The sequence below is a fragment of the Plasmodium vivax genome, chromosome 14, assembly GCF_000002415.2.
Source record: "Plasmodium vivax chromosome 14, whole genome shotgun sequence".
Lineage (NCBI taxonomy): Eukaryota > Apicomplexa > Aconoidasida > Haemosporida > Plasmodiidae > Plasmodium > Plasmodium vivax.
Genome location: NC_009919.1, coordinates 1,817,899 through 1,829,202, shown reverse-complemented (window position 1 = coordinate 1,829,202; position 11,304 = coordinate 1,817,899). Strand labels below are relative to the sequence as shown.

Sequence of the window (11,304 nt, the reverse complement as noted above, 5' to 3'; positions counted from 1 at the left end):
GGGAGGTCCCCATATGTTCGCCCATACCTCTGTTATGTACGTGTGTACGTATCATTCTGTGCCCGAGTTGACGCGCAAATGGTATTGCTCGTGTGTTGTGATGCAACTGCTCGGCACACGCACTGACGTGTAACTTGTGTATGCACTTTATGTTTTTTCTTTTTTTTTTTTTTTATACCTTTATTATTCCTTTAAAAGGTAGGAAGTTGAATATTTTGCAAATGTTCACTTACCATTGGGGAGAAAAAAAAAAAAAAAAAAAAGGCATATTGGAATACCCCATAAAAAGTCTAAAAGGTGAAGGGATAAAAAAAGTACGATTGTGTACTTGGCAAAACGCCGCTAAAAATGGAAAGAATATTTCGGCAAAAATAAAAAAAGTGCTCAGTTTATTTCATTTCATTTTTTTTTTTTTTTCCCAACGCGTTCATTTCAGATTTAAAGTCGCTTAACCTTTAAATCGCGAAAAGTTGGAAGTTTTGAAAATTTGGAAAATTTGAAATGCTGCCAGCTTAAAGGAACTTGAGCGTTTTCAGCAGTGAACATTCAAACATTTTCGAACATCTCAATATTTCGAATTTTTCAAATTTTTCATTTTTTCAAATTTTTCTTTTTTTGAATTTTTCCAAGTCCCCCCCACAAAAAAAAAACTTGACAAAAACCAGTTCAGCTTCGCGCGCATAGACATACGAACCCCTGCGCGTACCTACACTTGTGCATCCGCGCGTAGTTCTCTTCATTCACATATAACATGCATGCATCCGCGCGTTCGTTTACTCTGAACATAGTTATTCCGCTCGTTCCCTTTTTTTTTGCTTGAAATTTACAACCCCTATATTTTAACCTTCCCAAGAAAGCCACGCAGTCAAAAAAATAAAATGGATATTTTCAACTGCCAATACTGCTCGGTGTCTCCTTTCGATTACATCTTAGATTTTATCTATGGCGAGAAGCCGCCGAAAAAGGAGGAGAAAAAAAGCTCCAATGTGACGTACGACGTAACCGCAAAAAAAAAGAAATGACAGCCTGTGCGGCTGCACTGGTGGATGTTCATGGCCCAAAAGGGGCAAGCGGAATGGCGCAGCTGCACCGCTACACCGCAACGCGCGCCGAAAGGTGCACACATACGCCTGCGTAGAAACCCACCACTTCCCGCTTACTCACCGCCTGCCGCTTACCCACCGCCTTTCGCTCACACCCCTCCGATCAGGATAGCACCAGTAACAACGTATCTCAGGTGTTGTCCAAAGCAGGAGATCAAGTGGAGAAAAGGTCCACCAACGAAATCTTGCTCCTCTGTCGAGCATGGGAGAATTACGTGCACCCCAGGGCCAAGGAATACTGGAAGGATTCGCAGCAACTTCAAAATATTTTATGTACGGAAGGGAGCGGCGGAAAGGAATATTTCCCCTCTTTGAGGAGAGAGCACCTACGGAAGAGCTCTCCCCTATGCGCCCATCTATCAACCGCTCGTTTGACCAAATTGTAACCGCACCTTCCGCACCTTTCGCGCCTCCCACACCCCTCAGGCAAAATCGCAAACGGCATCACCAAAAATGACGATCCCATTTTGGGAGATGACTATGCGTGTGTCTTTTGGTACGGAGACAAGAACAAGAATGATAACTGCCCCATCATATCTGTGAAGAAGGGGAATGACAACGTGGAGACCATCACGTATGTTAACCGCGTGCTCATTTTTCTCTACGCAGGTTAAGTTCGTTCTCGCGTGCAGCGGTGTGGGTATGCCTATGCACACCAGCGTGGATATACCTATGCACACGTGCGCTCTGACACGCATTTGCAACTTCTTGTTGTACGATGACCCCTCAAAACCCTTCCCCCCCCCTTGTAGACGAAGCCAGCTTTCAGGAGCTGCAGAAAAAGCCGAAGAAGGCCTTTACGATGGCGTGCGGGAATATTAACTGCATCAATTTGACGCACATTTCTCTGGACGATTAGGCTTGTGCGGCGCGGCGGGACGTTTCTAGGGTTACCGCGCAGGTGGTCGAAGCCAGGAACGGTCGCAGCAGCACAGCAGCGCAGCAGCGCAGCTTCCTAGCGAGTGTAACAACACAACTTCCTAGCGGTACCACTGCGCTGTGGAGAATGCCCCCGTCCGCGAGTATTTTACGTACGGCTCTGCGCACCACGCCAAATGGGGAGTCAATAAACGGCCATTTTCTCCGCGCGCAAAAGGATTAGTACACATCCAAAAGGGCGCGCTTGGATCAGATCATCTTAAACAAAAAAGAATTAACATAGAATGGATGCCCATTTTGCCGGTTGGAGGATCTCTCCACGTTGGCCTTAACAGCAGCGCCTCGCATTTTAACCCCCTCCTTTGTTTTTCAATCCCACCCCTTTTTAATAAATTTAAAGAAGAGCTTTCAAAGCGCCCAGTTAAAGTTTTGTTTGTATGTATGTGCACACACGGAAGGGTGCACGTGTGTATAGGCTTATTTTTTTTTTTTTAAGTAATTCGCTGTTTGATGCGTACGCATATGTAAGCGTGTGTGTGCGCATATGCATGTACTCACTTGTAGGCACCCGCATACCGCTGTGTTTCGCCACGCCGTCCCACTCGCCCACACGTGCGTGCCTTTCCCACCCAGCATTTTTAATGAATAATTTTTTTAATTTTTTTTTTTTATTTTTTTGAACCCACGTTACTTTAAAAGTGTACACGAGTTACGCGTCTGTGCGCGTGGGGGTCAGTACACACACGTTGCGCACAGCGTCGCTGCCCCCTTTTTCTGTTATCAAAGGTAGATCATTTTTAACAACGCGTGGGGATCATTTCTACAGCTATGCGGTGGACGGGATGTAAGCAGCGAATATGGCAACGGTGGTGTGTAGCAGCAGTTGGAGGGGCGTTTTCCACCATCTCCTAATGCACACCCACGTGATACACACTCGCGGATGACCGCAAGATCACCTTCGCACGAGGGCCACCTCCTCGCGAGGCAGTTCGTTCCCATCCCCCGCCTGACTCGCACGCGCAAAATCTACTTTCTGCCCCGCGCGCGCGCCCTCGTCCACCCCGTAGTACGCATTCGTCACGGTAGTCGCGTCGTGTTCCCTCACCCCGCGCATGTTAATGCACAAGTGCCTGGCCACAACATTCACGTGGATATATTTCGGCTTCAAATACTTCCTGAGCGCGTTGCAAATGTCATTGGTTAAGTCCTCCTGCAGCTGTAGCCTCCTTGCAAAAATGTTAATAACTCTGGAGAACTTAGAAAGACCCATAACATATCTGTTGGGCACATACTCGATGGAGCACTCCCCTTCGAATGGCAACAGATGATGTTTGCAGAGGGAGTAAATATGAATGCCACTTATTTTTATGCGCGAATCATTTTTGTACTTTCTCTTATACAAACTCTTTTTTATAACTTTCCCTACGTTCATATGGTACCCTTTTGTTAAATAAAGAAAAGTGTCTGTAAATCTTTTGCTTGTCCTTTTGAGTATATCTTTTGGGGGCACATTGGAGGAGCTTAAAATGTGGTTAATGCTTTTGCTGATGGCTTCCATTTGAGTCTCCTTCGAGCGACCCGTCGCGTTCCTCCGCGCGCCGGGGGGGTCTCCCCCAAAGGAGTCACTCCCGCTTTCATCACCGCTTCTCCCCCGCTGGCCCTCCTTCTCCACCCTTTTGATCACCTTCCTCCGCACCCCATTAACTGCGCCCTTTTTCTCCTCCATCAAGGTGGCACAAGCGGGGGGGGTCTCCGTGGAGCTCCCCGAGTCGTCTTGGCGGGCCTTCCCCAAACCCGCCTCTTCACTAAGACGGCTTAGTACCCCTGCATTGGTCGTCCCACCATCCGCCATCCTTTCGATCTTCCCCGAAAGGCTACTTCCATTATAACGTAATTCGCCACCCTTGTTGACAAAGCCATACTCGTGGTGACTTTTGCAAGCGAAATGGCCATCCCCATCTCCGCAGTTATTCCACCCTCCGCCATTCTCTTCAGCACCATTCTGGGCCCCCAACAACCCTAACCCTAACCCTAAATTGGTGTTCATAGGGCTAGTACTCAATACGTATTGGCGGCCCTCTCGCTGGTCTTCACTCCGACTTGAAGCTACCAACTGGGTGTCCTTAACCGGTGCTTCACTCGAAGAGCAACCTCTCTGCTCGTATGTACCAACGCTATCTACGCCACGGTGCTTCCCCTCATGGAGGTCCCCTCGTTTGAACATGATAAGTCGAAGGGGAGGATAACATGTGGGTTACTCCTTATCCCAGGTTGAGGAAGCGAGGAGCAGATAAATCAAACCCGCCTACGCTCAAGTAGAATCAGCATGACAGGCGCATCTGTGTGTTCTGTTTCTACATCTAGGTGGGTATAGTCACGCTTCCACTAGATGCAACGTAATGTTATTAAAAAAAGGACGAACCGGTGGAGAGATCTCCCTTCCCAAGTGTAAGGTAGCCAAATATGCGAGCAGAGCTGGCCTCATCTCACCACTCTACATGCACAAAACCGATTGGTTAATCCTTTGTTACCGCGACGTGTTGTGCGTGGGGTCACTTGAGATAGCCTACACGAAGTCGTCGCGCATTGGTACACTCAGTTGCCCTCTCTGGGGGGAGGACTCCTCACGAGTATCGCTCCTATGCAGTGCGTGCACCTTTTATTTTTTTTTGTCCCCATCCCTCCAACAAGTATATTGGCGTCGATAAATTTCTCCCGCTTTGGAAAAAATTACCGCGGGGTGAAGCACAACAGCTAGCTGCTCCTCCGCACAAGAGTAAACGAAAAAAAAAAAAAAAAAAAAAAAAAGTACCCCAAAGGGACCACACCAAAGGGACCACACCAAAGGGACCACACCAAAGGGACCACACCAAAGGGACCACGCCAAAGGTACGCGAAAGAGAAGAGAAAACCGGGAGAAACACACCCCATCGCAACTGAACACATTTTAACATTGCACGAAATGGAAGGGAAGGAACCCACCTGTATGTTAAGTTAACACTCCACGGAAAGGGAACTCCTCCTTGGGGGGTGTGGAAAACCATTTTGATTTTTGATTGTTTTGCTGGAGAGAAGAGGCGAATAGGAGTGACTCCACGGGGAAGGGAAGAGTTACCTAAGAAGGGAAGGTTCTTCCATCACCCCACACACCGGTTGGGCAACACTACCGTGCGAGACCTTCACCGTAGATGCGTATGCCATTTTTGAGTTATACACTCTGGCGTAATAAGGCGATGTGCATCCCTGCGAAAGGCGCCCAACGTTTTTGTCCCACAAGCGAGAGTAGGTGGGGGGAACTGAAGGTTTACTCTCGGGGGGGTGGTCAGCTAGGTGCAGAGGCGGCTACGGAGGTAACTATCCGCGTGGTGACGCAGCCATACATCCGCTTGACTACCCAGCTGTACATGCGCGTTACTACCACTTGGCCACCGCTCCGCTGACCGCTCGACGCCCCCCCCCGCAAAATGTCCCGGTACGTGAAGTACTTCGTGCAGGCCAAGCGGCTGGACAAGCGAAAAAGGAAATTCGGGCAGATGGACTTCCTGGAGCTAAGCAAAGAGCTGAGCATCCCCTTCCCCCTGCGAGAAAGGAACCAACCCAAGCACCTAGATCTCTCTAAGTACCTAAATATAAAAGTGGGAGACCTGGTTAAGGTACTCTATGGGCCCTATAAAGACAAAGAAGGCATCGTCTTAAATATAAACACAAAAAGAAACACAGTAATCGTTGATGGGTGCAATATGAAAAAATCTGCTTGGAACGTCACGAAGAAAAATGCAGGCTCAATTATAACACAGGAAATGCCTATACACATCACCAACGTTGCCATTCTAGACCCTATAAGTAAAAAGGCAACGGTGGTCAAGAGGAGGTACATGATGCATGGCGAGTGTGTACGCATCTCCAAAATTTCGGGGTGTGCCATGCCTGAACCTGTTAGTGTGCAGGCCCTCAAGGAGCAGAATAACTATGAGCTGTTCATACACAAAAAAAAAACGGGACCTCCCATTAAGGACATCTACGCGGAGAGAGACTCCAAGAACTTTAACCTCTTAAAGAAGATAGCCTACGAGATTAAGAGGAGAAGATTCTACGAAATGAAAAACTTTTTCAGGGACGCCTCTCCGGGGAAGGGAAGCGCCTCTCCGGGGGGAGGAAGCGCTTCTCTGGGGGAAGGCAGCTCTTCCCTGGAGGGGTAGTCTCCCCTTCGCGCGCCCAGCCTGTGCATCTCAGACGACGCGTCATCTCCATGCATACCTACAGCGCGCGCCTTTCCCTATAAGGCAGCGGCCGATTGAAATCTTCCCCTGATGGGTCTCTCCCAAATGGTTAATAAATCTCTTGCGATATGTGTAACTGTGTACCTACCGTGGGTTATGCCCCCACGGGGGGGCTACATAAGAGTCTTCAAAGGAGGACCCACGTCTTGTTCTTCTTCCCGCATGCGTAGCTGACTAACCGGTTGGGGAACACCTGACCAGCAGTGGCACGAATTAATTGGGCATCTGGACGGGGGATAAATGGGTTCACCCCAAGGGGTGCGATGGGAAGGGTGCAAACTCACGTGTGGTGGTGGCCACATGCCGCTTCGCAGATGGCTTGCCGCTTAACAGATGAACTGCCTCTTCCCAGATGGATTGCCGCTTCGCGCCGCTTCTCACCGCTTCGCACCGCTTCTCACCGCCTCACTACTAAGAGTACTTGTTCAGAATTTTAACCCCCGTAACCATAAACAGGGTCTGCCAGATGCACAGGAAGCACCGGGGGATGACCCCCTTGTAGAGGTACAGAATCCCCCCCTCCCTGTAAAGGCTAACAAACGACTGAAAGAACGTCAGCTTGATGTTTTTATTTGCACTATTCTGCATGTACACTCGAATCACGTCGAAGGGGTTGTTCCAGACAGATAAGGCTCCTCCAAGGACACCACAAAGGAGCTCCTCCGAGGGGGATAAGTCGTGGGCAGCACCTCCCCGTTTGTCTAACGGGTGGGTGTCCTTCGCGGGGGTGGGCTGAAAAACGTGGCCTCGCTTGTCTGTAACTTCATTTTTTACGCCTACTTCCACACCCGCTCCCCCCCCCACCTTCCTCTTCCGCTCGATGAACAAGTGGCGGACCCACTCAGTTAAGCCCTGGCGGCTGGCCCAGTTGGTCCCCTGGCGCAAGCACATGGCACTGTTCCCCTTATACAGGGTTGTGAATCCTTTGTTCCTAAAAATGTCTACAAGCTTTTTCTTATAATTAATTTTTCTGTCTATGCTGGCGGTTATGAAAAAGGTACATGGGGTCATCACGAAGGACTGGCAGATGCCTCCGGTAGCTCCACCGATAAAGCCACTTGTCGTTTTATTAAAATTCAAATTGTTGCAGAGGTTAATCATGTGCTCTTTGGATAGTAAGAGGACGGCTCCCTTGGAGGAGCTCTCCACTAGCTTCGCGTAGAAGCCAGCGTAGAACTGCCCGACTCCCTTGCTATAAATGCTGGCGAATGATCTGATGGTGTTTTCGTTCCTGTACACGCACATCCTCGTCTTCCACACCTCCAGGGGCATGCCTAGACTCGCCGTTTCCAGGCAGTGCAGGATGGACCCGTTCACCAGGTCTTTGCTCATTTTGGGCGGTCCCCGTGCGGGAAATTGTTAATCTCGTTAAGTGTGGCAGTTTAGAACTGGAGTAGATTTGCTGCGAGACTCTACGTGCACGAGGCGCAGCTAACCAGGCGATCCCACTGAGCTGGGAAAGGGCCTTATAATGCTACTATAAATGCAGTTACTATGAATGTCGCCATGAGCGACTGTCGTAGGAACGCTTGTACAGATGGCTGCCCCCAAGGAACGTCACCACTAATCGAAACCCCCCTGTGGATTGTGCCGCGTCAAGGACGGTCAGCATAACGCACGTTGCCTAGCAGGTGGGGAACTCTACACGAAAAGGATGCACATATCTCTTCTTCATTCGTAATAATTGCCTCTTCCTTTTCTTCTGTGCATCGCGAAAAAGAGAGCTACATCAAGGTGGTCTTTCTGTACGTGGCGCAGAGGTGTCCTTTTCTCTATGGCTTCTAAAGAGTGGCAGAGCTGTTGCCTACACTACCTATTCGTCGGCATGGAACGGTTTGACAAGCTCAAAGGGGGGGCGAACTGATTGACCCTCCTTTGGCGACCACCCTCCCCCACACACTTTCCACACTCGCGCATCCGTCCTGTACCGACCCGTTTTTCTTCCCTTCAGATGAACTTCCTCAAAATGGGTAGAAAACGGGTAGGAAAAACGCTCTGCATGTATCCACCCCATGGGAGGTAAAAATGACCAAACTGTACAATCACGTTGCTAATTTGTTTTTTCCTAGCATATTTGTTTAAAAAGGGAAATCACGTTGCAACGTTTTTTTTTTTTTTTCATCTTCATCCTTTTGCAGTCCACAACGGATTAGTCACCAGCGGAGTAGTGCTATGGCTCCCCCTCCTTTTTCAAAAAAAAACTCGCATCAGCCCTGGTTAAGAAAGTTAGCCAATGGAAGTGTAGCTTTTTCGCGTAGGGAGATGTACTTGCCTGCCCCGGTTTGCTTAGCGCAAGTGTCGCGCTTACGAAAAAGTGCATGCCCACGCGTGCCATGCGTACGTGCCCACCGCGAGTACCCCCACCATCGTGGACACAGAATTGTACAAAGCGGAGTGGCGGTCAGCAGACCAAGCAGGCCTTCCACACGTGAAAAAAAAAAAAAAAAAAAAAAAAGTTAATAAATAAACAATCGTGTATCACACCAGCTGGCCAACTTGGCCCTTTTCGGCACGGCAAAAGGGAAAAAAAAAAGGAGAGGTTCATTGGCAGCTTGCGATACGTTGCGATACGTTGCGATACGTTGCGGTACGATGCGGTACGATGCGGTACGTATTTGCGCACCCCTCACCTGCGCCGTTTTGGGAGGGATGCTGTGTAGAGCTGCATCAACCCAATTTGCTTACAGAAAAATTCGATTGTAAAAATGTTGGGCACGGTGGAAAATGGGTATCACGTGAGGTTTTCCCCCCTTGGGGTGGGGGGATAGCTATTAGGAAGGACTAGCATAGCGTGAGTGCGGCACGGGGGAAGGCGTACAGGAATGGCAAAAAAAGCGACCTGGCAGAAGCGACTTGGCAAACGCCGCTTCGTAAACGCCGCTTCCCAAACGCTGAAACGACGGGTGGACAAAAAAAGGAGGGAAATTTTTTCAGGGCTGGAAAAACGGGCGAGGGTGCACTCTGGAAGTAGGGGAGAAAAGAGGCCGGTCGAGGGGGTCTCCTTTTTTTCTCCACCTCGTGGAAAGCACAACGGGGAGTTGTATAAATCTGACGGGGGCGAAAAAAACCCTCCATGTGGCTAACGCCCCAATCAGTCGGCGATTTTGTTTTTAAGCAGAATTCCCAGGAGGAAAGGGACCATTCCGGCAATGGATCCGTTGAAGACCATGCAGAGGGCGCATTGGATGGGCTTCTGGTTGGTGAACTGGGACTGCGGGGGGGGAGCGGTAAAAGGGGTGAAAAAAAGCGGTAAAAAGAAGGGCGAAAGAAGGCGAAAACGAGGCTGAATAATGACACACACGAGAGGGAGCCATTTCCGCCTCTCCTGAGTGCACGCACATCTGCACGTGAGCTCCCCATCAGACATGTGCAGTCGCGCCGCTAACGCCGCTCCGCCAACGCCGCGCCGCCAACTCCGCGCTCACCTTAAATATGCCCAGGATGAAGAGCGTAATTAAGGTGGACACAAAAACAACGAAGAAGGAGGTGTTGTAATCCGTGTACTCGAAGAAAAACGTGTAGGCCACGTAGGAGCACAGAGGAATCATTCCGAAAACGCAAAAACTTAAAAACATAATAATTCCTTTTTTCAACGACTCGTTCTTATCCTCATGAGTGATGATCAGTCCCAACTCCTCCGACATCATATGCTCCAAAAAAAAAATTTTATTTCGAAAGGTTATCTCCACAAGGTTTCTCGCATCCTCACTGTCAAATTTGTACTTGTTCATGTAAATGTCAATCATTTCTTGCTTTTCCTCTGAAGGGCAATTTTCTATTTCCCATTCTTCCCTTTTTTTTTCAGCCAACATAAAGTCCCTCTGTGCTGTCGTGCTGGTGTATTCGCTAAAGCCCATTGAAATTGCATTTGCAAATAAATTGCCTACTCCAATAATTATGACCTGTGCAGGTGTTATTTTTGCTCCTACGCAGCCGGAGACGATGGCGAAAATGGTGATGATTCCATCGAGGCTTCCAAAAATGATCGTCTTCAAATTGTCTCTATCTAGGCTGTGCTGCTCTCCATGCTTGTCTAGGCTGTGGTACGAGTCATGGGCCTCCTTGGACTTTTCCACGTCTTCGTCGTAGAAGGCCTTTCGCGCCTCCAGCGTCTTCTTGCTCACCATCGTGTGGGTAGGGGGTGGGTGCCGTAAGGCCTGCGCCAGGGGGTGGGGGTACACAAGCGAAGGCACAAATGAGGCGGTACAAAAGGGGAGGCACACATGTGAAGGCACATGCACATGCTCATATGTACGTACGTGTGGACGCGCCACCTCCGCCTACAGCAGGGCCACCCCACCCGCGTAATCACCGTGCTGTGCCGCACGATGGCGGAACAAACGGGAAAGAATGACTTACTGTGTGTAGGGGGGAGGAGCCTATGCAAGGTGAGGGGGTTGGAAGGTGCAGGAATTTTGGCGCGTTACAGTTACGTTTGTATTTTACTTTACTGCTACGTCTGTGTGGGGCGCTACTACTGCTCGCTCGGGACACGTTAGTGCTGCCTCCTTACTGTGCGCTCACATTTTAGCGCTTCTCTAAAATGCTCGGCGGAGAAGCTCACCCTGTGTGCCGCCCTCCTAGTCTTCTTCTTGTGGAAGTTCTCTCTTTTTTTTTTTTTTTGGGTAAAGCAGCCAAATGGGTAAAATGCATGCAGGGGGGAGGGGGTAATTTTATTTAAACCTAGAAGAGGGGCTTTTCAATTTAATCGTCAGTAGGTCATTGCCTAGTGGGGCACGCGAGGACCTTTTGCATGTTTACACTCTAGGGTTAGGCGCACGCGAGGATCTCTTGCAGGTTTACACTCTAGGGTTAGGCGCACGCGAGGATCTCTTGCAGGTTTACACTCTAGGGTTAGGCGCACGCGAGGATCTCTTGCAGGTTTACACTCTACGGTTAAGCGCACTCGAGGACCTTTTGCTTGTTTACGCTCTAGGGCTAAGCACATGCGAGTGACCCTTAATGCGTGCACATGGGGAAGCACAGCTGCGGAGCTCTTAGGCAAACTGTTTCGGGTTTCTTCTCGTTTGGAATTATATCGC

At 49.4% G+C, this 11,304-nt stretch overlaps 5 protein-coding genes across 5 annotated transcripts, besides 9 other annotated features; 2 read left to right on the top strand and 3 right to left on the bottom strand.

The window, feature by feature from the left end:
- Positions 1-193: 193 nt before the first annotated feature.
- Positions 194-301: a microsatellite.
- A 562-nt stretch (positions 302-863) lies between these two features.
- Positions 864-2,213, top strand: PVX_123835 (hypothetical protein, conserved). Its single transcript, XM_001617279.1, has 4 exons — positions 864-998; positions 1,211-1,376; positions 1,530-1,712; positions 1,856-2,213. Exons 1-4 carry the CDS (start codon positions 879-881, stop codon positions 1,960-1,962), a joined length of 576 nt encoding a protein of 191 aa, XP_001617329.1. The 5' UTR covers positions 864-878; the 3' UTR covers positions 1,963-2,213.
- A 574-nt stretch (positions 2,214-2,787) lies between these two features.
- Positions 2,788-2,825: a microsatellite.
- Positions 2,826-2,934: 109 nt separating this feature from the next.
- On the bottom strand, positions 2,935-4,206 carry PVX_123830 (GTP cyclohydrolase I, putative; the record flags this gene model as incomplete). Its single annotated transcript, XM_001617278.1, has 1 exon — positions 2,935-4,206. The coding sequence occupies one exon, from the start codon at positions 4,204-4,206 to the stop codon at positions 2,935-2,937; it is 1,272 nt and encodes a 423-aa protein (XP_001617328.1).
- Positions 4,145-4,172: a microsatellite.
- Positions 4,207-4,983: 777 nt separating the features above from the next.
- Positions 4,984-5,004: a microsatellite.
- A 442-nt stretch (positions 5,005-5,446) lies between these two features.
- Positions 5,447-6,181, top strand: PVX_123825 (50S ribosomal protein L24, putative; the record flags this gene model as incomplete). Its single annotated transcript, XM_001617277.1, has 1 exon — positions 5,447-6,181. The coding sequence occupies one exon, from the start codon at positions 5,447-5,449 to the stop codon at positions 6,179-6,181; it is 735 nt and encodes a 244-aa protein (XP_001617327.1).
- A 187-nt stretch (positions 6,182-6,368) lies between these two features.
- On the bottom strand, positions 6,369-7,594 carry PVX_123820 (mitochondrial carrier protein, putative; the record flags this gene model as incomplete). The annotated part of the gene is made up of 1 exon (XM_001617276.1): positions 6,369-7,594. One exon carries the CDS (start codon positions 7,592-7,594, stop codon positions 6,674-6,676), a length of 921 nt encoding a protein of 306 aa, XP_001617326.1. The 3' UTR covers positions 6,369-6,673.
- A 97-nt stretch (positions 7,595-7,691) lies between these two features.
- Positions 7,692-7,714: a microsatellite.
- A 1,255-nt stretch (positions 7,715-8,969) lies between these two features.
- Positions 8,970-9,005: a microsatellite.
- Positions 9,006-9,272: 267 nt separating this feature from the next.
- PVX_123815 (hypothetical protein, conserved) lies at positions 9,273-10,389 on the bottom strand (the record flags this gene model as incomplete). Its single annotated transcript, XM_001617275.1, has 2 exons — positions 9,273-9,473; positions 9,688-10,389. The coding sequence occupies 2 exons, from the start codon at positions 10,387-10,389 to the stop codon at positions 9,354-9,356; spliced, it is 822 nt and encodes a 273-aa protein (XP_001617325.1). The 3' UTR covers positions 9,273-9,353.
- Positions 9,800-9,825: a microsatellite.
- Positions 10,241-10,265: a microsatellite.
- An 89-nt stretch (positions 10,390-10,478) lies between the features above and the next one.
- Positions 10,479-10,502: a microsatellite.
- Between the last annotated feature and the right edge of the window lie 802 nt (positions 10,503-11,304).

Excerpts from the sequence above, each read along its gene's own strand:
- PVX_123835 (XM_001617279.1), top strand. The coding sequence starts at position 879 with ATGGATATTTTCAACTGCCAATACTGCTCGGTGTCTCCTTTCGATTAC. Across the intron at positions 1,377-1,529 it reads GCAACTTCAAAATATTTTAT|GCAAAATCGCAAACGGCATC; the intron begins GTACGGAAGGGA and ends CACACCCCTCAG. Across the intron at positions 1,713-1,855 it reads GCTCATTTTTCTCTACGCAG|ACGAAGCCAGCTTTCAGGAG; the intron begins GTTAAGTTCGTT and ends CCCCCCTTGTAG.